Source organism: Rhea americana, unplaced genomic scaffold (assembly GCF_003343005.1).
Source record: "Rhea americana isolate MKP2758 unplaced genomic scaffold, rheAme1 scaffold_81, whole genome shotgun sequence".
Taxonomy (NCBI): Eukaryota; Metazoa; Chordata; class Aves; order Rheiformes; family Rheidae; genus Rhea; species Rhea americana.
In genome coordinates this window covers 1,707,431-1,734,071 of record NW_028186990.1, presented here as the reverse complement: position 1 = coordinate 1,734,071, position 26,641 = coordinate 1,707,431, and the positions used below count along the sequence as shown (strand labels likewise).

The window sequence follows — 26,641 nt, the reverse complement described above, 5'->3', positions numbered from 1 at the left end:
GCCCATCTGTGTGCGTGTGAGACTGTGAGCTCAGGATTTCTGTCAATGCATTCCAGTAACCCCAAAGTGAGGAACTCCCCATCAGGCAGCACACAGAGGTAAGGAAAGAAGCCTGCAGTGACCTGCTCTGGGTTGGTGCGCGGTGCTGTCCCTGCTCTGCTGCGGCGTTAGGCAAGGACTGCTGCATGAGACTTACTGGTCCGCCTTTGCATTTTGGTCAGGCCTGCTGCATACCTGAGTGCTGGCCGCACAGCGCTGAGAAGCCTCTACATTTGCAGTGTTCAGGATGTGCTGAAAGAACTCTGCACTTGTGAGGTGCAGGTTCTCCCTTCCTCCCGCCCTCCTCCCTTCTATCATGGATTTAAATAGGTTGCAAGATAGTGAACATGCTCTTTCTGTCTGTTTTTTCCCCCCTTCTAATTATCTGTTTCCCGTAGGGGTAGTTGGGCAGCAGAAGGTCTCTCTGTACTTTCAGACAAAATGCTTCCTTTGTATTATTTGCCTGAACAGCGTGGAGGACTGATCAGCTGTTCCTGAGGTCCTCTATATCACTCACCTGCCAGTGCAGCAGGTCAGCATCTCTCCTCTGCTAATTTGGAAGGGGAAGAATATGGAGGCTAAGCAGTTTTCAGGGACTTACAGTGGTACGACTGACAGCATTCTCAGGTTTAAGTATTTACTCCTAGAGTTCATTTAGAACGTAAGAGTAACTGAGAGGGAGTGCCTTTGAGTCAGATGTCTGGCCAAAGATGAAACTGCATGTGTGAGTCCCACAGAGAGGATGGTAGCAAGCACTGTCTGTTGAAGTGATGATGATGATGGGAAAACGAAACACAGAAGATCCCTGTAGCAGTGGAGTGACTGGCGAGTGAGAGGAAGGGATGGCTAATAAGCATGTAAAACCCAGAGGAACAAAATAATTTTAGGATGCAATTGGCTGAATGGGAGAGGGAAGGAAAGGATGCTGAATTTCCTTTGTCAAACTAATGAAGCTTCCTCTGCCCCATTTTACAGGAGTGTGCTGGGAGATGGTATCCTTCTCTTTCCTTATTCAGAGGCAGGTTGTAGCTGGTTTAATTGTTTTCATGGTCAGAGGTTTGTGTTTCCCTGGCAGCTCGCCCCAATGTATGATGAATGCTGCAGTAATGCTGGGTTTTCCCTTGTGCTCCCTGTAGAACTGGCTAGGGAGGAGGGGGGGAAGAGGTGTGTGTGTGGGGTCTGCTCTAAGCAGTGCTGCGCTGTGTTATTTGGGTCTGGGAGAGTGGTGAGGTGAACTTTATTGTGCCTTGTTTGTTTACTCTGAGCTGGTCTTGGTGTGAGGCGCTTCTCTGTGCACATAGAAACCGTTGTCTTTATTGACAGAAGCCTCAGAGGTAGGTCCTCATGTGACAGCAGTTCCTGGGCTCTGGCAGGTCGGTAGCTTGCCCTGGTGCCTTCCTGAGCAATGAGATCCCATCTTGGATAATAACCCTTTCAGGGCATGTTCAAAAAAGCACTTGAATAACTCTAAGCTTGCAGGTATTTTTTTTATTTGTCAGCAATTGCCTTAGCTTGCAAAAGTGGCACTGATTTGTTTCTGCTTTTCTCTAATCTGTTCCCACAGCATTGAATGGTTCCACAGTCTGATCTATCACATTTTTTTTTTCTTTTCTCTTTTTTCCCTTGCCTCTAGTAGCCCCAAATCAAAGCAGGAGGTGATGGTCCGTCCCCCCACAGTGATGTCCCCGTCTGGCAACCCCCAGCTGGATTCCAAATTTTCTAACCAGGGCAAACAGGGGGGCTCCACCAGCCAATCCCAGCCCTCTCCCTGTGACCCCAAAAGTGGAGGTCATCCTCCCAAAGTACTCCCTGGCCCAGGTGGGAGTATGGGGCTGAAGAATGGGGCTGGAAATGGTGCCAAGGGGAAGGGAAAGAGAGAGAGGAGCATTTCGGCAGATTCCTTCGAACAGAGGGATGCTGGGACTCCTAATGATGACCCTGAAATCAAAGGTACGTGTACATGCACAAGTGCAGAAAATTAGCATGAGTATTTTGTGAAATTAAGGATTGCTGTGCAAGTGCTAGAAAAAACACTTATTTGTCTGTCGTTCTATAAGTGCCAGCCAATGGAGTCTAAAGGTCTTGGGAGCAAGTGAAGAGGGGAGGTTTTCATAGCTGGCATTAGTAAATGTGTCCATCCTGTTCATGTTCAGTTGAAGTGCAGCCCTGACTATGGTCCTTGTAACTCTGAAACACCCTCAGAGGATTTTAAAGTATAAATGCAAACTGTTGGTTTCCTTGTGGCCTTTAGCCTTCCAGGAACTGCTTTGGTTGAACAGAGGTTTTGAACAACGTGCAAGCATGTTTTGACAAAACAGATGTATACAGCTCTCTGACTGATAATACAAGCCAGAGAGCTGAGATTTCTCGTTCCAGCATTGTCCCAGTGAGGCAGTGCAAAAACAGACTAGATGTGCAGTCTTCCATCTTTCATTTGCAGCACTTTGTTGTCCATGTGTTAGGTCTTCTGGCTAAGGTTGCTGAAGGGAAAAAAAGTAAGGTTTTGCAGTGTTTTCCTTGGACAGAAACATTTTTCTATTTCTTCATTTTAGCATGTACCTTTTGTGCTATTCCACATGGCCATTAGGGAATGCAAAGAGATCAGCTCTGGGAACTGCCTTTTGGGCTGGAATGGGACTAGATAAGCTTTCTCCCAGCAGTGGCTTTAGGGTAACATGGCATTAGAGAGAAGATGCATAGTGTAACAGAAGACTATTCTTTAGCAGTGATTGGGGAGGAAAAGCTGTGACCATTTTCCAGATGTGAACCAAAGTTGGAGTCTCTAAAGAGCTCCCAAGCTAGTGATTCCCCTCTTTTCCCCTTCCTTCCCCACTCTAGACTGCAATTCTGCTGATCATGTGAAGTCCCAGGATTCTCAGCACACACCACACTCCATGACTCCTTCAAATGCTTCAGCCCCAAGGTCTTCCACACCTTCTCATGGCCTTACTGCTGCTTTGGAGCCAGCAAGTGGGCAGAAAACTCCATCCAAAGTGGTTTACGTCTTTTCTACTGAGATGGCCAACAAGTAAGTAGGTGGATGCTTGAATGTCTTCAGGAAGCAGGGCTTGTGTTTGTACTTCCTTTTTATGAGACTCGCAAGTGCATTTTCTCTGTCAAGTGTGTTTCTGTAGCAAAAAGCCATTACTAAGTATTTTGGGGAGGATGAAAGAGCTGGGATGAGGAATGTCACTGCTTCTTGCCCTCTAAGAAGTGATTATTTGTTCATCTGAGCTGCATTTTTGGCAAATGCTGATAGATATTGTTTCACAATCCATGTAATGAATAGAGGCAGGGATGGCTTAAATGGAGACGTGAGCCCTAAATGCTGATGAGCTTATAGATGTAAGCATTTGCTACTCATCTTAAGTCAAATGTGCCTGGCTCTGTCTTTCTCTTTCTGCCAGCTGAAGGAGAGAAGGGAGGGTTATTAGCAAAAATTCAAAGTTCTTAGCTACAACTGGGTATGTGCATCTATCTGTCTGTCTTTGCAGGGCTGCAGAAGCTGTGCTGAAGGGACAGGTGGAAACCATTGTGTCCTTTCATATCCAGAACATCTCAAACAGCAAGGCAGAACGAAACACTGTACCCTTGGTAGGGATTACCTGCATGTGGGTGGGAAGGGAAACGGTAAATACGCTTGTGTGTGTTTGTTTTTCAGAGAGGGATGATTATATATGCTCTGAAATAAATTCTAGGATGGAAAAGAGAGAGACAATTGTTATCCTAGCCTTCTGTGAATAAAGGGCTTGGATCATCCCAAAAAAGTGCGACTCTTGCAGTATTTGAGTGGTATACTTTTGACCCACTGCTCATGCAGAGTTAGCATAGAAGCAGAGGGTACCTGCTTTTGCATGAGCAAAACAGATGTTTCTTCATGTCCAAGATGCTGCTCTGTAATTGCTGTGTGCAGACTATCCTTCCTTGCAAAGTGTGGACAAGCGGGGTTGAGACGGGATGTTTCATTTGCACCTCTGCTTATGTGACACAACTGTAAGAAGAGCAAGTGACAGCACGTGGCTTTGTCTTTCAGAACCCCCAGATCACTGCACTACGGACTGAACCCAAGCCCCTGCCACAACCACAGCCTCCTGCCGCCCAGGACCAGAACCCTCCCCAGAATGCCAAAATGCAGCCGACTCCACCTGTGTCAGCACCAGTATCCAAATCCAGTGGCCCCCCATGCCCCATAGATCAGGACAGTCCCAGCGTGGAAAGCAAAGTGATGTCTGTGGGCAGCCCTGCCAACTCTACCCCGTTGCAGACAGAAGGATTTGGGCAGAGTTCGACCCCTAATAATCGAGCGGTTAGCCCAGTCTCCCAAGGTAGCAATAGCTCTACTGCAGACCCCAAAGGTCCTCCCCAGCAGGTGTCTGGTGGGGACCCATCCAGTTTGGGTGAGAATCCAGATGGACTGTCTCAGGAACAGCTAGAACATCGAGAGCGCTCATTGCAGACACTGAGAGATATACAGCGCATGCTCTTCCCTGATGAGAAGGAATTTGCAGGAGGGCAAAGTGGGGGGCCACCTCCAAATTCTGGGGTGCTGGATGGTCCCCAAAAGAAACCTGAAGGGCCAATACAGGCAATGATGGCTCAATCCCAAAGTTTAGGCAAAGGGTCAGGGTCTCGGACAGACGGAGGGGCTCCGTTTGGCCCTCAAGGACACAGGGACATGCCCTTTTCCCCAGATGAAATGGGGCCACCACCCATGAACTCCCAGTCGGGACCCATTGGCCCAGACCATCTAGACCACATGACTCCTGAGCAGGTGGCCTGGCTCAAGCTGCAACAGGAGTTCTATGAAGAGAAGAGGAGAAAGCAAGAGCAGGTTGTTGTGCAGCAGTGTTCCCTGCAGGACATGATGGTCCATCAACACGGGCCTCGTGGGGTGGTTCGAGGGCCTCCGCCTCCATACCAGATGACTCCTGGAGAGGGCTGGGGCCCTGGGGGTCCAGAGCCCTTCCCTGAAGGCATGAACATGTCACACTCTCTGCCCCCCAGGGGCATGGCCCCTCACCCCAACATGCCTGGGAGCCAGATGCGCCTGCCTGGTTTTGCAGGAATGATGAACCCTGATATGGAAGGCCCCAGTGTCCCAAATCCCGCCTCCAGACCTGGGCTTTCTGGAGTTAGTTGGCCAGATGATGTGCCAAAAATCCCAGATGGCCGAAACTTCCCACCTGGCCAGGGTGTCTTCAGTGGCCCTGGCCGAGGGGAGAGATTCCCCAATCCACAGGGCCTGCCTGAAGAGATCTATCAGCAGCAGTTGGCTGAGAAGCAGATGGGCCTCCCTCCTGGCCTGAACATGGAAGGCATCAGGCCTGGCATGGAGATAAACAGAATGATTCCCTCACAGAGACACATGGAGTCTGGGAACAACCCCATCTTCCCTCGCATGCCAGTGGAAGGGCCTATGAGTCCCTCTAGGGGGGATTTCCCAAAAGGAATACCCCCACAAATGGGCTCTGGTAGAGAGCTGGAGTTTGGCATGGGCCCTGGCAGCATGAAGGGGGACATGGGTATGAATGTCAGCATGGGCTCCAACCCACCCCTGGTACCTCAGAAGTTGAGGGAGGCAGGAGTGGCGCCAGAAGAGATGATGAAACTACGACCTGGTGTCTCGGAGATGCTCTCCTCTCAGCAGAAAATGGTGCCGTTGCCATTTGGAGAGCACCCGCAGCAGGAGTATGGCATGGGTCCCAGGCCTTTCCTTCCCATGTCTCAGGGCCCAGGAGTTGGTCTCCGAAATCTCAGAGAACAGATCGGGCCTGACCAAAGGACTAACAACCGGCTCAGCCACATGCCGCCACTACCTCTCAATCCCACCAGTAACCCGAATAGCCTCAGCACTGCTCCCCCTGCACAGCGCAGCCTAGGCCGCAAGCCCCTGGATATCTCCACAGCCAGTCAGGTGCATTCTCCGGGAATCAACCCCCTGAAGTCTCCCACAATGCGCCAGGTCCAGTCTCCCATGATGGGGTCTCCCTCGGGGAACCTCAAGTCCCCTCAGACGCCCTCCCAGCTGGCAGGAATGCTTGCAGGTCCCACTGCTGCAGCTGCCGCTGCCTCCATTAAGTCCCCTCCTGTTTTGGGGTCTGCTGCTGCTTCTCCTGTCCACCTCAAGTCTCCGTCTCTCCCTGCACCTTCTCCTGGCTGGACTTCGTCTCCAAAGCCTCCTTTGCAGAGCCCTGGGATTCCTCCGAACCACAAGGCATCTCTCACCATGTCCTCTCCAGCCATGTTGGGGAATGTGGAGTCAGGTCAGTGCCACCTCATTTTGCTAAATTTGGGTCTTTGGTTCATATCAGGTTACCTTGAAGTATGCAGGAAGGTTAGGAGGTTTCCTGGAGGGAATATGGTGCAGCAAAGCAAGATGTCACTTTCTCTGCCTGTTCTCTGAGGCAGGCTATGTTGAGGCTCAGAGCTTGGTAGATATGTTGGTGAAGCATAAGTGGTTTTCTTCCTTTTATACTTGTGTGCTCACACAATATCTCCTTTGCATTCAAGTGAAGCTGGCTTGGAGGATCCAAAAGTGAAAGGGTGTGGTCTAGAGGTGGCCAAAAAGATAGTGTTTTATTGGGAGAAGATAGTCTTTAGAGTGGTTCTTCTTGGCTGTTCTGCCTCTAGCTCCTGATGACTATAGCTTTGTGGAGAGGCTTCTGCTTATGTCACAAAAGTGCTTTGAAATAAAAGGCTTCTACAAATACATACTGATCGTAGGAGCTGTCATTGACAATCACATGTCTAGGCTCAGGTACAATTAATGCTTTCTAGGTTTACCCCCACAGGGGTGAACGTGGGAAGGAGATGTACTAATGTTTGTTCAGACTTTCACCATTTTGGAAATAGCTGAATAGCAAGTGAGCGCTATGGTGCCCCAGCAGTGCCGTGGTCTCCCTTCGCTAGCACACAAGGGCTGGGCTGTATTGTGGGACCTTCGTGTGCAGAGGCTGTGCCTGAGAGCGTGGACCGCTTTTGATTCTCTCTGGGCTGCTTGGGCCTTTCAGCAGCATGGGTCTCCCCTCTCTCTCCCAAATGCTTCGGAGGCTTGTAAAGGACAAGGTTTGTTCCTCCAAACAGCTCTGACTGCAGCAGCCCCGAAGAGCTTTCTTGCCTGGGAAAATCTTGTGGGGGACTTGGCTGAAGGCTGGTGAAGAGATTTGCCCACGTTGCCCTCTAGTGCTGCTGGGGATAATAATGCTGCAGAGGCTCCTGCAGAAACGCCTGATCAAACAGGGAGGACTGGGTTGCGGCTGTATTAGCAGCCTCTGTCACACTGGGGGTGGTAGGGAGGTAACCCCTTATATCCTTTAGCAGGATCTGTGCTGTGGTGTGTTTAGGTGTGGAGACTGGATCTTAGGATCTAGTATAGCTACCAAGGCAGTGCTCGCTATGAACTCAAAACTGCTAAAAGTCTGAATTGAATGCTATGGTCCATGCCTGACACTGTGCTTAAACAATGCCTTACAAAGCTCTTCCAAAGAAGTAGTGTTTTGGTGTTGAGGGATTTTGTCTCCTCCATTTTTTGGGTGTGAGAGTGGAGTGCGGTGGGTTTTGAGTGATAGTACAACTTTGGTTCAGCATCTTTCATTCAAGTGTGGTTCAAGTAGCATGAAATTCACTGGTAAATAGCAAGAGATTGGAAGTATAAATAAGTTATTTCTAGTTTTGAGAGAGCAGAGAATTATGTTAATCTAATAGGTACAAAGAATGCTCCTTAATGAACAGCAAATATATGTATGTAAAACCTGAAATGAAATTAAAACAAGGAATTTTACTTGTAGCTGCTGATACAGCTTGTCAGAAATTGTCAGAAATTGGCCCACGTGTCTCAGCATAAGACTCGCTACAATTTTTCATGCACAGCCTGTGTCTTCTGTGCTTGTTTGATGCTTCCTCTGAAGAAAAACGGAAAGGAGTTAAAGTTTACATTTGGTGGGTGTGGCAGGAAAAATTGATTGACCTAGATTTGGTTCTTTTATGCCTAGACCTGGTGCATAAGTCTTTCTCCAGTGCATGATAGTTGAATAGTAAGATTGAATAGTACAGTTTTCAGACTGTGGATTTGTACAGGCTCAAGATAGATTCTGTACTTCTACAGGAACTAGAGTAACAAACATTAACCATCCAGATCAACGAGCTTATTTTTCTGGTTGCTTTTCACAGGCATTGACCCCAATACTTAGACGGTCTCTTTTAATAAAAGGGGTTTCTACTTATTGAGACTTCTAGGAGAAAAGGGTATGATAGAGGAAGAAACTTAAAGATGGAAAAAAAAGTAAAATTTCTAATTGTTTTAATTGTTTTGGGATTTTTTTTGTTTGTTTTTTCTTCCTTAAGGTGGTCCACCTCCTTCCACAGTCAGCCAGTCTGCTCCCGTGACTCTCCCTGGAAATCTTCCCTCTAGCAGTCCTTACACAATGCCTCCAGAGCCGACCCTCTCTCAGAATCCTCTCTCTATTATGATGTCCAGGATGTCCAAATTTGCCATGCCCAGCTCTACGCCGCTCTATCATGATGCCATCAAAACTGTGGCCAGCTCGGATGATGACTCCCCTCCAGCTCGCTCCCCAAACTTGCCACCTATGAACAGTGTACCAGGTAAGAAACTCAAGGAGTCGTAGGTCCAAGCTACCAGGCAATGCGCTAAGGATGATTCTTATGGAAGCTTCATCAGATGAAGAGAGTAAGAGGGGAAGCCTTGATGAGTATAGCCGCGAGATATTTTTGAGGAGGGCAATTGCAATTCTCTGAAATGAGGAGACCAAATCTTTCCTTTCTTCTGTCTAGTTTCTTCAGGAAAGTGCCTTATCTAGTAAGCCCTTATGCCTGGGAGATCTTGCCACTCAGACTGACTGGAATACTTGTGTGAGAGAAGGCTGCTCATGGGAAGAAGGGTCAAATCTACAACATGTTATCTAGAGGAAACCTTTCTTCCTCTGTCTTAAGACTGTGTTATAGAAGCTTCATAATTTTTTTGTAGATGATGGATCATGTAGTCTTTCCTTCTCCCTAGTTTTTGTGTATTGCCTGTGTTTCGGAAGACAATATTAGAGTGCTTCCCCAAAACATACATAATCTGCTGCAGGAAATATGTAATGGCAAGTGACCTCAGGCCAGGGCTGAGGGAAGCTGTCCTGTTCTCTACTTCAGACTTGGAGGAAAAGAGAAATAAAACATTCTCTTCTTGGGTTGTCTTATAGGTGAACATGTTTATATGAGAAATCCCTGCTGATTGCTTACTGTTCATGAGCACATGCATATTAAAAAAAAAAAAAAAAAAAAAAAAAAAAAAAAAAAAAAGCGTTAGCCCCTCTGCCCCAGTTCAGTTAATGTAGTTGAAAGAAGCGATAACTGCATGTTTGATTACAGTGGCAACTGGTAAGAATTCTTGATGAGTTTACTTGTAGGTTCACTGTCTGTTCCACATGGTAATGATCAGAGTTACTGAATACACCTGGAGAAGCTTCTTAATTGAATAAGCTTGTGATAATAGCTCGTTAACCTCAATGATCATATCCTCCTAGTGTTATGAGGGTTTCCTGATTCATGCATTTCATAAGTTTTGAAAGGAGATTCAGTCACCTCCCAGTGGACAAGTGTCCACATGTTGATAGTCTGCCACTGCCAGGCTTGTCACTGACTGCCTTGCCTAGGCTGCCAGGAAAGTAGTCAAAAGTACAGGTTGGATTGAGATCCTACTTCCAGAGGAGGTTTTGGTCACTTTTTTGATAGGGCAGTGACAAACTTAGGCTGTCTAGGTGGCATCAATTTCCTGGTTAATATAGTATTCTCCAGAGCCACAACTGACACTTTTTACAAAATATTTTTTGGGGGTGGGGGGTGTGTGTTGAGACTATTGCAGAAAGCTCTCTGGTGTCTTCATTGTTTTTATGTGCTGTTATCTAAATCTGAGTCCTTATTTCTTCCCTAGGAATGGGCATTAATTCTCAGAATCCTCGAATTTCAGGTCCAAACCCAGTGGGTCCAATGCCAACCCTTAGCCCAATGGGAATGACCCAGCCTCTTTCCCATAACAATCAGATGCCCTCTCCAAATGCTATGGGACCCAATATACCTCCTCATGGGGTCCCTGTGGGACCTGGCCTGATGTCACACAACCCGATGATGGGGCACAGTTCCCAAGAGTCTCCAATGGTACCTCAAGGACGCCTGGGCTTCCCACAGGGGTTTCCTCCCGTACAGTCTCCTCCACAGCAGGTGCCATTTCCACACAATGGGCCCAGTGGAGGACAAGGCAACTTCCCAGCGGGAATGGGCTTCCATGGAGAAGGACCTCTGGGACGTCCTACCAACCTGCCCCAAAGTTCGACAGATCCAGCACTTTGCAAGACTGGAGGCCCTGGCGGTCCAGACTCCTTCACTGTTCTTGGAAACAACATGCCTTCGGTTTTTGCTGATCCAGAGCTGCAGGAGGTGATTCGTCCTGGAGCCACAGGAATACCTGAATTTGACCTGTCCAGGATTATCCCATCAGAGAAGCCTAGCCAGACGCTACAGTATTTCCCTCGTGGGGAGGTGCCAGGCCGCAAGCAGCCGCAGGGTCCTGGGCCTGGATTCTCCCACATGCAGGGGATGATAGGAGAGCAGACCCCGAGGATGGGACTAACGTTGCCTGGCATGGGAGGCCCCGGGCCAGTGGGAACTCCAGATATCCCTCTTGGTACAGCTCCGTCCATGCCGGGCCATAACCCGATGAGACCGCCTGCCTTTCTGCAGCAAGGCATGATGGGGCCCCACCATCGCATGATGTCACCAGCACAAACGGCGATGCCTGGCCAGCCCGCGCTAATGAGTAACCCCGTGGCTGCTGTGAGCATGATCCCAGGCAAGGACCGAGCCCCTGCAGGGCTGTACAGCCACCCGGGCCCTGTAGGCTCACCTGGTATGATGATGTCAATGCAGGGCATGATGGGACCCCAACAAAACATCATGATTCCCCCCCAGATGAGACCCCGAGGTATGGCTGCTGATGTTGGCATGGGAGGATTTAGCCAAGGCCCTGGAAACCCAGGGAACATGATGTTTTAAGCTGCTACCATAAGACTGGATATTCTGATCCTTGTCAAGATGAGATTCCAAGTCCTGAGGGCTTTTTTGGGAGCTTCAGGAATACAGTTTGGCCATGCAATAGGTGAAAAGAGACCAGAGGACGCTTTGGGAAATCTCGAATGTATGGAATTACCTGAAAAAAAATATTCATTTTAACAGGTTGGGTTTTTTTGTTTTTTTTTTTTTTAAGATTTATTTTTTAAAAATTATTTTTGTGGACTTGGGTATCCCGTGACGGCACCTGCTTTGAGAATCTGTAGCTGTATTTTGAGAATTGCCATTTGTCACAAGTTGCACCATTCTCTGTATGTTTACGTCCTTCGGACTGGCTTCTCCCAGGACTTTCGGTTATTTTTGGGGTTTTTTGTGTACTGTACTATACTGTAAAAGGGATTTTAGCAGAGACTTTAGTCTTTGGGGTGAGAGGAGAATGGGATTCTAGGCTGTTTACTTTAGGTGGAGAATCCATCTTCAGAACTTTGGACTATTTTCCTTCAACTCCAATGTATAGAAAAACCAAACTACGACCTCAGAGCAGAGTATTAATGAAAAGCACAAAAAGGAACTTAAGTTCAGTGAGGGGAATCTTTTAAAAGAAATAAATAATAAGTTAAGGACATATTTTTCAAATTATGGCGTGCTGTCCAGCACCTTCTGTCTCTCCCTCCCACTCTTTATTAAATAGGCTTCTCTCTCTCCGTCCCCCTTCTGTCTCCTCCTATGGCAGCTGCAATACATTGTGTTATTTTGGGGAATAAATCTAGGAGAGCCTCTCCTCATGTGGGGTCTCTTCCCACTTTCAGGAAGGGGCTGGACTTGGACACTGTTACATTCTACAGTAGTCTCTCTCACTGTTTCCTATTCTCCTTTTCTTAGAAACCCCAAGTGATTTTATTAATGTGGGAGTGGAACAGACACTAAAAGTTATCCAGGATTTTTTTTTGTGGTTATTTTTTTTTTTTCCTCCCCAGCGTAAAACGTTCTGTGTAACCTCCATTAAATTTGGTACAAAACCACTCGCCAGGGCTGTGGTGTCAGAAAAATAAAATATATTGTTTCTTACAAAAATGAACTGTCTTTTTTATCCAATTCAGCTATGTCTTATGTACATCAGAGGGCTGGCCAGATGACTGTTTGCTCTTGCACATGGTCACAGCCAGTCTAGAGACAGGTGGGGCAAGCCTTGGCTGTTCATATGGATCTGGTCCGTAGGCAGCTGTATGCTCCTTGCAAGGCACTTCTGTTTGCTTTCTCCAGAACTGAGAAAAGCTTGCTTTTCCTTGGAGTAAGATCTTATTTCAGTACACCTCAAGCATGGTGGTTACAGTCCGCTCCCTCAATTTATAGAGGTTCAGAAAACAGATAAAACTTGTTGTCTCTGTTGCTTCCTCATGGTGAGTTTTTGCGGCACTACCTGATACGTGGTTTTGAGCTTTCCTTAAGCAGTGATGTCTGCCTGCTGAGCCCTGGAGACTGATGCTGCACAGGACGCTTGGGTTGTGTGTCCCCCTGGGGGCTATTGGACTGATAGAGTCTCTGACTTCAGTTGCTCAGAGCCTGCTCAGTGGGAACTGGATGAACTTAAATAACAAAGGTGAGAGATAAATCACTGGTGAGCAGATTTTTATCAAGACAACCCTGCTGGGTAAATTGTTGCTTTGCTGTGGTTCTCATTGATTGCTTCCTAATCCCCTGTCCATCTTTTCAAACTTCTCTTTGAGAGAATTTCAACAAGCAAGTTTTATGGTTTTATCTATGAGGAGTGAAAGACGAGACACTGAAATGCTGACCACGAGTTGAGCACTACTCCTGGAGAAGACCAGGATGTGTCTGTGGAGGAAGATCCTTAGGGAAGGGAGCGGGTTCTGAAGCTGTCTGCCGAGGCAGTTCTGCCTTCCCCTTACCTTTATTTGAACGTATTTCAATGAGTAGTTAAATCAAAGGGCTGGCTGTTACTGGGAAACTTCATGTGGAGAATGAGTATCTTCAAAATAGTTGTGCATCAGAGGTTTTCAGAATTAACTGATGTTTAACATGCGGAAAAAAAAATTGTTGTCCATGACTGGTTTACCAAAGTTTAATATTACAAAAAGAGCAAACCCACGCACCTTTGTGGGCCTGCAATCCTCAACACATTTTGGTGGCTGTTTCCAAATTCACCTTTGTGCTGTCATGCAAATTCAAAATGATTTTGGGTGAGAATTACTCTTTTGACAAAGTGTAGGATGTGTGTTTTGGTGCTTCCGTCTAACAAGACAAGTAGTGTGCCTGAAGCACGGGCTTGTCAAGATTTTAGAAAGAGCTGACAATGACACAGTAAGCGTTACTGCAGAGTTACCTTTTCTTTAAATGATCGCATAGCTTCCTTTTTAGGATCTTGCACAGGAGCTGTCACAGTGCAATCTTTTTAAGTGTTGCCATTTCTGCCATACGACTCCAGAATATTTTTGTAATATTGAATAAAGAAACTTCTTGATTGACATAGAAATAACCTGGAATTTTTTTAATGATCTTCCTCAGTGACTCCTATACCTGCTGAGGTATTTTGAATAGCAAAGGATTTCAGAGTCTGACTTTATCTGGAAAAATTAGCATAGGTGGTTCATGGTTTCGAAGCTACTCAACGGTGAGAGGATGGATTTTTTTAAGATGCCAGATTCCTTCTATGTCCATCTAACATAAAATTCTGGCATTTGGTATCTTAAAAAGACTTTTTCCTATAGAAAATGTAGATGATGTAGGTTCTCCTGAGTCCACACAGGTTCGCTTAACGTCGGTGGCATTACCTGATTTCCCCCTGGATAACTGCAAGAGATTTTAATGCTTTAGCTGGCTCTAGTCTGAAAATCGACTTGGTGGGTATAGACAGAGCTGCTTTGTTTTGCGCTGATTCTACTTTTGCCTTTCCACTTTACAAATGGAAAAGCTTTCTAGCTGCCAGCCTTGCAAATTTACCTTGAGATCTGTAAGTCAGGCTCTGTTCTCTCCCGCTTATTTATAATCAATAGTAACTGTGACTCAGCTCTGGTAGTCATGGTGCAGTTGAAGATGGAAACTGGGGTTGCCATTTTTAGTTTTCTTCCTTTCTTTCTTTCTTGCCTTTTTTAATTTTTTTTAACTTTCGAATTCTCCTCCTCCACCTTTGTTTGAAAGAATGAAATAGACTTTATTCATACATGCTTGGCTGCTCTTCCTCTCTAGTAACATGGGAGGAAACAGTCTGCTGTTCAAATTATCTCATCCCAGATGGCTGCGCAGCCGGAGTGCAGAGAGACTTAAAAGGTAAACCCAGCAGATGGTGAACTTCTGAAACGCAAAAATAACGTGCCGCTTAAATCAAAAGTTAAAGTATTTGAAATCTGTTTGCTTTAAAGTAGTGGACTGTTGCAAACTGGTCATCCGTAAAGTATAGTTTTAAGCACAATCCAAAAAAAAACTGATTTGAGAATTATGGGCTAGCTTATCTCCTGAAGAATATGGCAAGTGACTAACTAGTCTTAGTTTAGTACTAAACTCCTGGTGGTACCAGTGGGTAATGCTTTGGAGAAGAGACCAGCACGTGGAGATCTGAACTGCATCAGTCTTATTCGAGACTTGAATGCTGGGGGTGCTTGTGGTACGATACACATGTCCCAACTTGGAGTAGGTGTGGGTAACTGAATCCTGTCTGGTGATAAATGGGAATCATAAACATGCTCCTTAAAACAATTCGAATTTAGCATTTGTTGTGATGAAATGTTCAGGCTGTTACAAGTATGCTATATACAGGACCTAATTTTGTGGTGCTTGGTATGTTGATTGTCTATTGTGCTGTATTTCATTCTGATGGCAGAAAAGCTACATTTGATTAGTGGGGTTTTTTTTTCTGCACTAGTGATGATGAATACCTTCTTTATGCAGTCTTGGCAGGCTGTTTGCTGAAACCTGTTCCCTATTTTGATCTTTCTTGAGGAGAGGTGGCTCCATATTCCATATAGGTCCACATTTAGTGGAGCACACTTCACTGTATCAAATTGGTAGTAATTCTCAAGCTAAGAAAGATATTTTGTCTTATTTCTGTGCCTAGAGTATCATTTTTCCTAGTGTAGTGACCTCTTAGTGAGAGATCTTTCAATCTATAGCCTGTTCACAGATACCAGTTATTTCTGTTAATGCTGGTTGTATGATAGATATGTAACACTGTTATTGCTGCTTCTATTTAAAATTAAAGCACATCATCTGGAGTGTTTTTCAGGCATTAAAAAAAACCCAAATCCAACTGCTCAGTTATGTTGGAACTGTGGACAAGTATACTGAGCTCAATATCCTCTTGATCCCCTGTGACTTGCAGCTGGCAAACCTTCGGTGCCATGCTCAAAGTGCTTCAGGGTGAGATCTAGTTCCTCACTGTGACAGCTTACTACACGCTCAGGTTTTAACCTTACAATTGTTTTTGTCTGAGTCAGAGCACAAGTAGGGGAACAAAAGAGATACTGTTTTAACTGATACTGGAAACTCTAAAAGAGGATATTTTACATCAGGAGAAAACAAAACTTTAAATTGAATTGACATCTTTGCTCCTGATCACCCACTGTACTACTGTTGCCTTAAATGCAACATAGTATGTGATAATGGGGTTGCAAAGCAAAAATGAAAATCTGTGAGGTTACATTTACCAGCCTGAGTTAACTGCATTGAATTAGAATAGCGATGGAGGAACTAATTTCATGTTCAAATTTATAAGGGAACCTGGGGTTAAATTTGTTAGCTGATTTTGGAAATTCTTGTATTAACAACCCTGAGGTAAGACAGCTGTGTGTTTTCCCCATCCCCATCATCTTGGTTTTGACTCCCAGTTTTTGGTTAGAGCAAGCCTATTCCATGGAGATGCCTTGGTTCCTTAAGGAAGCGTTGATTTCTTGAAATACTTTCATGTTCTCAGAAATGTCTCAGCCCTTCCATGCTGTATTTGCTGTTTGGCACTTCCCACTTAAATCTGCCCTTTGGTCTTAAAACTCTTCCATTGTTCCAGCAACTCCCTTTTGAAACAATTATTTACACCTTGTTTGGTCAAAACTAGTTCCTTCCTTGTACTGTGGGCCACTGCTGCTTTGGAGTTACTCTGTGGCATTAGAGCAAGGCATGGCCCAAGTAATTTCATACGGAGGGAAGGGGTTAGGCCTGGGTCAGGTGCTGAGGGCAGTGCAGAAACCCCTGTAAGAGACAGCTATGGGATAACCGGCTCTCAGAGGAGGCTTCTTCCTAGCCACTGCCAATAAGAAACTGGCTTGTTTTTAGATGTTTTCCACTGTTACTGAAATGTATGCTATCCTGCCTAGAGTGATTTGATTATTTTAATGGTGTGAATGCAATGCCCTTTAATAATTTTCTGTGCACTTGGAACAGTTTGTGATGTTTAGATCTGTTGATCTTGGTTGCGCTGCAGTTTTTAATGTGATTGCTGTTCAGTTTTGCTGGGATATGCTCTTGCTCTTGTTTTAGGAAAAGGTACGTGAAGTTCTGTTTTGTCTACTGATATGGCCAAGGCCTTTGGTGACATTTCCTGATGTGCCATTTCCCAAGCAGTCCATGTCTGTCAGGAGTAACTCACTATCGTATACCTAATGTTTCCATCACCCTTCTGCAAATACTTTATAGCATGCTTAAGGGACAGAGAGATTAGAGCAGAACACACTGTTCTTAAGCAAGAGTAGGCCATTGATTTTTATATAATGACATTATGTTTTTAGGTTGTATAAAGAACTTGATGGAAAATAACAATGTTTTATTTGCTTTCTTGACAGCTTCTAATAGCAGTTCACTGAGACGTCCATTTGATATACTAAATACAGCAATGTATTTAGTATTCAAATTACTCTGTTCATTGTACATGATGTTAACGTGTAATTTTGGTGGGAGCAGTCTAATGAAAAAGTAGAGCTAATTCTAGCCCACACTTCTCAGGGAAAGGTAGCCTACTACCTCCAGTCATGTATCTATCAATGACATATCAACATCACTGTAGTCTGTTTTCTTTGGGTCATAAGGGGTAACCAAACCAAAACTGCAGGATCATTTTACTAAGTAGTCTTCCTACTGTAGTCTTTTCATATTCCCCAAAAAGTGGGTCAGGCTCCAGGTTTTACTCATTGATTAAAAAAAAAGCATTTTAGCTACATAGTGATCCTTAGTACTGACTTAGAGGAAAAAGCATCATCATCTCAGCTAAAAGAACTAGAAGCACTTCTAATGAATGCTGGTATATTCCCAATACTGTTTTAGCAAGTGCAAAATAGATGCAATGCTGCCTAAAGCTGATGTCAGTAGCAGCTGCCTGGACTTCCTTGTTTAAAGAGCATTAAGCAGAGTTCACCAGGAATGTGTGTTTTTGTGCTTGGCCCACCGTGGAGGCTTTGCATGTTCACAGCAGAATTCCTATATTTATAGGAGTGCAGGGAAGAGATATGGAGTCTTTCTGCCCCTGGAGAGGTTCTGTATGCAAAGAAGTGCCTTCAAGTAGATGAGGTAGCTAAATACAAGCAATTTGGGAGGATAATCTCTCTGCAGAGCAACTCTAGAACATGAAGAAAGGGAAAGGGACAGTGGTTTCTGCAGCTCTTTAGGTATAAAAGCAGTGGTAATATTGAAGTCCTTAAGACTGGTAGCACAGACTTCATCCCACAGTCCTAGTGTAGGAGGAATAGTTGTGTTTGCTCTCTTACCCTGAAACAGCAGGGCAATTCAAACAAGTCTGTTCTCTCTTTTGCTGTTTTCAGCCTCTCCATTGCTTTGTATGGATACCTGGGAAGTGAACTCCAGCCATTCTGTTAGTGGCTTCTTTTATCTTGCTGCTAACAGTGAAGAGAGACACTGTGCCACCCTGTGTCTAGTAGGAACAGCTCTCCTCATCTAGAAATAGCTTTAGAATGGGGAAGGCTGGGAAGAATTAAAAATACAATAGTCAAAGGTTATGACAGTAAGTTTAATTTAAGATAACTGCTTACGAGTCAGTTATCAGTCAGTTTGTTGATTCTGCTCCATTTGGGAGCACAGGTTATTGTACTCCTCTGGACTGACAGCGTACTGTGAAAGAACTTGTAGAAATTCATTGAGTGGACAGAGACTTGCCCTGCATCCTTTTACCACTTGTTCCTGCAAAGGCAAAGAGACAAAAATCACAGATCCGGCACACAGTGCTTTTTTTGTTGTTGTTACTGATGCATTCTGCAGCAGGGAAATATGCTAGTTAAGGCAAACACAGAGGTAGATGTTAAAAGACTTTGTCTAAAACTCACAGTAGGTCAACAGCCAGCTCAAGAGAAAAGGTATCTTGGCTAGCAAGCACATGCTCTAGCTGTCTTACTGTGTTATTTGGCTTGACTGATGGCATGCTCAAAACAAGTCTTACGTTACAGTTTTATGCAAACGCATGGCAAAACCAAACAACTATAATTTGCATGATGAACTTTCCCTGGGCTCTTACCTCACCATGGTAAGACATGCGAACAAACCACTCTTTGGATTGCTGGTGCTGATATAGTTCCAGGGTCACATCTGCTGCATAAGGTGGCCACTTGTGATCAAAGGTGCCCAGGGCCACCAGGAGAGGAATAAGGGTAACGTCATGAGAAGCATAGAGAATGAGCTTTCTGTTTAAAAAAAAAGGGAAGGAAAAAAAACCCTTAAAATGTTAGCTATGTTCCCCATGGATAGTCAGTATCACCCATGCTTTTTCTAGCAGATAAGCACTCATTCTCTTTACCCATACATTCAACATCCTTCTGAACTAGCTCTTCATACTGACAGCAAGTCAGAATTTATAACGATTAGAAAAAGAGATCTGCCCTGTACCTGGCCTTTTCAGCTGGAGATGAGGGATCTGTTGCTTCTGTAATGTTCTTCTGTAAGGTATAGAAAAGGAGACCAACACTCATCTGAAGAACTTCTCTATAAAAGAGGTAGAAAAAAGTTAGCCTTTTTTTTTTTTAACCTTCAAATAAGGTAGTTTCAAATGAACACCTGGGCACCTGCTTTTCTCTTACAAATTGATAAAGTCTGCTGAATGCAGCTAAGGACCATTAAATGTGATTCCTACAGTTACTTTTTTATTTCAACAATTGCTTAATCACCGTAGAGATTCTTATGTGATTGCAGATTGGGAAGGGAGAGGTGTTAACAAGGCAGTCTCACGAGATGTGGTCTACATAAAGCAAGAGCCAGAGTCCTTGATGTTCTATATCCTATTTTATATCCCTAGTTGTGATTTTGCATGCATGGATTTCAACTAAGGAAGATAACCATAGCTGACTGCAAAAGAGCAACTGAAGGTGGTTTATTTGTTTGTTTTTGATGGGGAGAGGAAATATAAGGCTAAGAAAGCAGCTATGTTTAAAGATTTTTTTTTTATCCTAGTACTGAATGAAGAGAAGATGTTTGGACAATTTCTGGTGTGAAGAAATGCCCTCTACCTAATGGGTACGTTAATGGGAATGGAGGATGAGCTTGACCGTGGCTTTCCTAGATGTTGTGGAACTGGGCTATAAGTGTGCAGAGTCAGGCATCACCTCTTCCATTAGCATCAACAGTTCTTAGCCAAGCCACGCAGGTATTGTCCCTGGGATAAACTGTGTCATATTGGAATTCACATTGTAGGTGTTTGTCTGCAGGGACAACCTTGTTCATGCAGCCTCAGCTTCAGGCAGGACCCTTCTAGATTCTTCTGCTTTTGGCTGTGATACAGGTTCATTCAAACAACTGTGGCAACTGAGAAATTCAATGCCTGCCACAGTGGCTTACTACTGCTCCTTGGAGGAGATTACTCCCTCTACAACTGCCAGCAAAACAGGTTATAAGCCCATATCTTGGCCTCCTCAGTGCTGACTCCCGTGCCCTAGCTTGTGCTTGTTACCCAAGGCACTGGACGTTGTACTGAGATGGCTGAGGTACAAACCTCCTGAGGAGGCAGTAACTTCTAGTGTGGGAATGTGGCTGATCGCAAGGTTGTCTTGTATCTGCCACAGTAAGCTGGTGTAGCTCATCCACCTTGTGTAAGCCCATGACAGCCCCCAAAGCTGGGGGCAAGGATACAGGCTATTACCTTGAACTTTCCTCCAGAAAGAAAAGCACTGAGTCAACAGAGCGACGCTCCACTGTCTGCTGGAAGTTCTTCAGCTCAGGGCAGCTTGGCAAATTGTGCACCTGGAAGAAGAGTAGACAATGTAACAACAGGTAGCCAAGACAGATGGATAACTGTCCACAGAAAGCAGCTGTTCATATCACAGCATTCTGACTTAAGTATGCACTGCGGTATTCATGTGGGTAGTCTTTGTAGGGTTTTTTAAACATACAGATTTGCTCCATGTATCAAAATGATGGATGTTTTTTCTTGAAGCTACACTTATATCTGAAGGGAGTATAACAGGCCTTGAACTATTCAATTTACAGATGGACCAGCAGGTCTAATTACCATTAGCTCCAGCAAAAAATGGATCATTAAGGGGGTGTACAAAAATACACAACTCCCTTCCAGTATCAGAAGAAATATGGCTCAGGGACAATATGCTAGAACTAGGATGAAGATGACTCTGTAGATGCTAACTGTCAAAAAAAAAGAATGCAATTTGTAATGAGACCCAACTGCCCTCTTTGCTCTGCCTCATTACATTTGAAAGAGACACTGGATTTTAAGATAAGAACATAAATATGGGAGATGAGTCTTCAGCCATTCTAGAGCAAAGATGACTTGGCACCTTGCTTTCATGAATGTTATGCTATTTCTATAAGCTTGCTGGATTGCATGGAAGGGTATGGGGACCCCCACTGGTATCAGCAGGTGTTAGCGCCTTTGTGGCTTCCTCCATATGCATGATTTCTTTCTGTGACATTGCAGCAGATATACTTCAGCTCACCTGCTCAGCGAGAATGTTATCAAGGAGAAGAAAAAAATCTACAGACTTATCACCATCAATACCCATCTTCTCCTTAATTGTTTTCAAGTCATCAGAGATACCTGGCTGTAGCTGAGCATTCTTCAACTTCTGCCTGTCAGGGGATTAAGAAGAAAAAGAAAATTCACAGTTCACACTTCAGACTTCATCTCTTTCTATCTCTTTAGGTCTTTTTGTGCTTCCTATCCCAGTGGAGTTGCCTCTCATCAGTGAAGGACAGAAGAGACTAGAAGTGCCACATGATACTGAGGAATTCCTGGTGTGGCATCTCAGTGGCAGAAAGGGCAGATACTGTGTCTGAATGCCATGGATCAGAGCCTGCTATTAGCTCTCACAGAGATGGGGGAAAAAATCAAGATGAGATATGAACATCTCAGAAGGAGGTTCCTGTAAGTGAGGGCTGTGTATTATTAGTTAACAGATCTGGTCATATTGGAACATGGCAAATCTCTCTAGGGTGTAGCCTTTCCCTTAACTGCCTCACAAGAGAAGGGTTAGAAACTTTAAGCTGACTTCCGTATGGTGTGGGAAAAGGGAAAAATCTAGAGAGACCCACCTGTAACAAATTCACCATTCCCTCTGTCAGAAGCCATCAGCTCCCTTTACATCAGCTCCCTTTACACTGTTTTTAACTTCATTTAATAACATCTAGCTGCTGTTTAGCTGAAAATATAAGTGCTGGCCATGCACTTCAAATATGTTGCATGGGTTTCCTTTTGTTTTCTCTGCCCCTGCTTTGTTAGGGAGGGGACAGGAGTTTTTGTTTGTTTGTTTGCTTGTTTGAGGAACAGCTCTAGTTTTTATTCCAAAGTGGATGCTGGAAGTTTTGGGTAGCCTTAAGCTAGGACAGTGCTTTTTACTGCACCTTAAAAGAACACCTTGATACAGTCATGAGATGTACACAGCTGGTGGGCTTGGGGTGTGCAGGGGAAAGAACCTGCAGTTCATTCTCTTTTTGCACACTTGATGTTACTAGTGGAGTCTGAATGTATTTTGACCTTCCTGAGCTCTTTCTACAAGCCACCATCTCACTACTATCAAGAAAAATCCTTTGTCTGCAGAGCTGAGCATTAAATAATGATTTTTTGCAAATCAATTCTGATAACTCTTGAAGAACTTTGGACAAAAATATGCTAGCATATAACCCAATCAAACTGTAATACACTTGCCTCTGCTGTCTAATTTCCACTCCCTGCTCCCTATACCTAACCTGGCTTACACTTAGGCTTTCTTTATTGAATACTTGACTCTGCAAACACGAGTGTTCTTTTTATGTAGGATGTGTCTTATTTTACTTAAATAGTCTCTGTTGGGACTTTTAAGTGTGTCATAGCTGAATATATTTATTTAGTTGTTTGAAGGTGTAAATTTGACAGGAATGTTGTAGTAACCTCCAAACCAGAAGATTGCTCCTCTCTCTACATAGATGCGCACGCACACACACAAACACTTTTTTCTTCTGGTGCCACCGCATAGTATTTGGCTCCTCTCACCTAGTATTTTATATAACAACTAGCTAACCGTTCTAGTAACTGGCAGGGGAAGAAATTGGGAAATGGGAAGAAAATGTGCTGTTTTAAATTACCACTACTGAAGTGAAACAGCAGTGAAATCATATGGGAGGCATGGCTGGCAATTACCTGCTTAAGCATTTCAGGCGCTCGCAGTTCTGGTAATTGGGATAGAGGATTTCAGAGCTTGCTTCATCAGTGACAATGACGATAGGTCCTGTGGAATGAGAAGGAAGGAAGCTTCTATGATCCCTAGCGCAACTCCATGTCTTTAGGTGCTTTAATCACTCCCACAGTCTTGAGAACAAATTTTGAATTTCTTGTGCACAGCAACTCCCCTGAAGTTCTGTTGCACAAGACAAAATAGCCTGATCTGTGGCTTTGTGCTCAAGTCCACTGTTGTCTGCTAGCAATTCCCACTGAGCTATCACCTTCAACATAATCCACCAGCTTTGTTTCTCTGTATGTTGCATTTATTTCCAGGGGGGCTGTCTGTTATGCATCATATAACTCCTCTTAGTTGTGTGTTCATTTCTTCTAGTGGTAAAAATTAGTTTCTGTGCCAGAAGGAGTCATAATCTCTGGCAAGTCACTTTTGCTATTTGTTCCTGGAACTGAATACATGGGAAAACAGAGATGAGGCATTCATGCAGCATATTTACAGGCTGTATGAGTATTTGACAACTACAGGATACAGCTGAAAGTTTCACCAGGTGCCAAACTTGCAAAGGATTTGGGGACTCCTAAGGATGAGATACTCAGGTTTATCTAAAAGTTTTTTTCAGATGCAACAATGCACCTTGTGAACAGTGAGCCTGGAACTCTTTGCTGAAGCTGGTAAATGCTAACCTCCTCAGTTGATCTGAAATTGCAGCATTGATGGTAACAGATCCAAGCTGGGCGCCAGCAGAAAGCTACATAAAGAGAGGGAGCAAGTGACAAGCTGATAGAGAATACATGGAACAGAAGATCATGGGGGAAGTGGGGTGGGGGGCAAGAACAAAGGGAGAGGCAACAACTAGGAGCCAAAGAAAATTGGGATGTAAGATGTGTATCTAGGGAAGACTGAGAAAGCAAAGGCACTGCTTGGAAGTCTCCCCTAACCTTCTTTCTGCTGTTGGTACAGCCCAGCCAGCAGGCACCGCGTGGACTCCAGATTCCGTAAAATATTAGTGGAACGGACACTGAAAGAGAGAAAGCAGCTCGTGAGGTAACACCTTCTCCTTCCTGTGGAGAGAGCTGCAGCTGGTGAGGACTTGCTGGAACAGAGGGATTCTGCTTTCTCCATGGCTTCAGAATCCTCTGGTAGGATTCATCTCACCTTGCTATGGATATCTTTTTTTTTTTTTTTTTTTTTTTTTAAAAAAAACACTAGTGTCTGAATTGCCATTTAGCTTCCCTTCAGAAAAAATGGAGATGACAAATGGGCACTTCTCAAGTGTGAAGTATCTCCTCCTAAGCCAGATGCTCCCAGCACTATTAACGTGAGCAGCAAGGGTGTTCTTCATTTCACTGAACTTCAGCTGTTTACTCTACAGTGAGTTAAATTGTGCTCAAGAAATGCTTTTTTTCTCTTCACTCACCATACACGTAGTTTACTTAATACCATTGTCAGTGGCTAAACCTAGGTAAGATTAATCTGTCTCTGAATAGTCCCCCTCAGCACTGCTAGGAAATTGGATGCTTTGTGTCATGAGTGAGTTCTCATACTGGGCTCTGCAGACTAAGGCAGAAGTGATGGCACAGGGGCAAGCCGGTTAGCTGTGGTGAGCTGGGGCAGGCTGCTCAGGAATTTTCCCTAGCATAGGGGTTCATGTCAGGAAGGAGGAAACAGTGAAAGGTCCAGAAAGGAACTGAGAGACTCACAAGACCTCGGCAGGCTTAAATGTTGGTGAGAGAAAGTTTGCTTCTTCCACATAGCTCCTTCTCAGCCTTTGCCCCAGAGCAAACATCTGCTGCATCCCTAGTGTTGTCAGCTGTCCTGCAATTGCACCACCCTGAATAGAGAGAAAGGAAGAGACCTGTTTGAAAAATGGAAATAAGCAAGCCTCTGGAAGCAATATGAAAGCACCAAGAAAGAGTGCCTCACCTTGAATGTGGTCTTTTTGTATTGCTCGTCATAGGGTGAGGGAGGTCGTGGTCTTCCGCTTAGGTCAGTCACTGTGTAATCAAACTTAGTCTGAGCAGGTACATCTAAAAGAGCGGGATGCCATTCTACCTGTTTCAAAACAAACAACACTTCAGTAGAAAATGAGGACCTTCAAGAGCATTAGACTAATGCTAGACTGTCATGGAGTCATAGAGTGCTACTTTAGAGCTAACACAATATGGAGCCAAACAGAACCACTCTTCTTACCATACAGCACATACAGAAACAACAGCAGTGCATCGTCTCGGACTTGCTCATCTGCTCTGCATTGTGCACAGATACACCTAGTGCTGAGACACAGTGTTTGCCTTCTTCCCCTTACAACTGAAGAAGCTGTAGGCAATCACTATTACTACTACTCATTACACATTGAAGGGTTTCTTTAAGCTAATTATTAGTACCAATATCTGCCAGCGCAAGAAGTTGCCTTATTGGAGGCTATAAGTAGTCGGATCAATGCAGTAACACTAAAGCAAGTAAGTGCGTGTTTGCTGAATATCTGTTACAATGGGTACTGGCTGCTGGGGAACAGCTTAGTGCTAGGCATTAAGGCGCAGAGCTCTTTGAAATGGTAGGCTCAGTATGCACAGTTGCAATCCGCATTATTGCTGCAGCTAATAGCTTTTGCCCTTTGACTCCACTCCATGCTTTCTTAATCTGAAGGCTCCCTACAAGCTGGTTCCCACAACTATGATTGTCCCCTCTGTTGTCTTTCTGCACATCCAGTATCATGCAGTGCGACAAAGCTATATCTATTCAATTTTAACTTCCAAATTCTTGCATTTCCCCTAAATTTATTATTGATAGTCCCTTTGAAGAAAAAGAAAAAAACCCGCATTTCTAGACTGATACAAGTGAAACAGCATCTCAAAAATTTGCATTGTAGCACTTCAGCCAAACATCATTTTCTTCTGAGCTTCAAACACAAATCAACAGAAGCTTAAAGCCAATGCTAACACAACTTATCTCATCGTAAATAAAGCATGACTCCTGTCAGCTCATGGATCAGGACAGCAACAACAAACATCCTGCTGCTACCCAGCCACTGCAAACATCGTAATTAAAAGTGTTTTTAGCTTTTACTGTATCTTTTCTATATTGTTAAGGCAAGGCACTTCACTACCATCGCAAGTTTTCAGCCCTACATGCATGCTCCTTGCACAAGAAGTGTAACAGCAATATTTTTTGAAAATAACAAGTGTTCTAATTCTACATTATGAATGGGAAAGATCCAGGATGGCAGCAGTCTATGATGGTGTAAAAGGGGACTTGTACTGCCCAACTGTTTGGTATTTTTTAGACATAATGCAGCATTACCAGTGCAGCTGGAGAGTCTAGGTGTGCTTTCTGTTGAGTGCCTGTGTGTTCCTGAGGTGGTCGTGGGCACGGCGCAGCGCAGGTAGCTAACATCTGCCATTACTGTCCAGATCAGAACTTGGTTAATCCAGAAGAAGCGCACTCTGTCAGGGAATTTTTGCTAGAAAAGCTTTTGGAACAGCCTTGGGGTGTCGCAGCCTCTAGAAAGGCAAAACTCGGCAGCCCACTCGAGAGAAACCCAGCAGCGTTTTCAGGACTGCCGCTGATGCTCCGTGTGCCTAGACAGCCGGAGCACCACACGTGCTCACAGATGACGGTACACACAGCGTATACAAATATACAGATGTATCTACGTGCACCTCAAACTCAGAGCTGCGGGCAGCACGCTCGATGTGCAGGGAACAGTGCCCCCCCCCGCCGCTCACTAACCGAACAAGCCGCCCCCGTGTCGAGGTGCCCGCACAGAGACACTCCGGCAGCGCCAGGCTCCACCCGCGGCACGAACCGTTACCCCTCCCCCCGGCCCGGCCCGGCCCGGCCCGGCGCTCACCGGCGGCGCCCCCGGGACGGCCCGCAGCGGGGTGCGCGCCCCGTGCCGGAACACCACCTGAACCAGCTTCAGC

The 26,641-nt window shown here is 44.9% G+C and overlaps 2 protein-coding genes across 3 annotated transcripts; one reads left to right on the top strand and one right to left on the bottom strand.

Annotated features, from left to right (window-relative positions):
- The first annotated feature begins 16 nt into the window (after positions 1-16).
- On the top strand, positions 17-11,304 carry BCL9 (BCL9 transcription coactivator). Of its 2 annotated transcripts, none has more exons than XM_085323040.1 (7): positions 17-98; positions 1,676-1,989; positions 2,878-3,067; positions 3,534-3,633; positions 4,073-6,302; positions 8,383-8,643; positions 9,977-11,304. In XM_085323040.1, exons 1-7 carry the CDS (start codon positions 46-48, stop codon positions 11,092-11,094), a joined length of 4,266 nt encoding a protein of 1,421 aa, XP_085179166.1. In that variant the 5' UTR covers positions 17-45; the 3' UTR covers positions 11,095-11,304. The 2 variants fall into 2 exon arrangements, with proteins under 2 accessions (XP_085179166.1, XP_085179165.1); XM_085323039.1 differs by having other exon boundaries at positions 22-98; positions 1,673-1,989.
- Positions 11,305-18,057: 6,753 nt separating this feature from the next.
- Positions 18,058-26,640, bottom strand: ACP6 (acid phosphatase 6, lysophosphatidic; the record flags this gene model as incomplete). Its single annotated transcript, XM_085323049.1, has 10 exons — positions 18,058-18,246; positions 18,578-18,743; positions 18,946-19,041; positions 20,192-20,292; positions 21,003-21,135; positions 22,682-22,769; positions 23,657-23,736; positions 24,419-24,549; positions 24,642-24,770; positions 26,569-26,640. Coding segments are annotated over 10 exons (1,134 nt in total), but the record flags the coding sequence as incomplete, so codon positions are not given.
- Position 26,641: the final 1 nt, after the last annotated feature.

What these genes read in the sequence shown, in the direction of transcription:
- BCL9 (XM_085323039.1), top strand. Translation starts at nt 46, where the DNA reads ATGCATTCCAGTAACCCCAAAGTGAGGAACTCCCCATCAGGCAGCACA. An exon ending in CCATCAGGCAGCACACAGAG is followed by an intron (nt 99 to 1,672) that starts GTAAGGAAAGAA and finishes CCTTGCCTCTAG; the next exon opens with TAGCCCCAAATCAAAGCAGG. An exon ending in AACGAAACACTGTACCCTTG is followed by an intron (nt 3,634 to 4,072) that starts GTAGGGATTACC and finishes TTTGTCTTTCAG; the next exon opens with AACCCCCAGATCACTGCACT.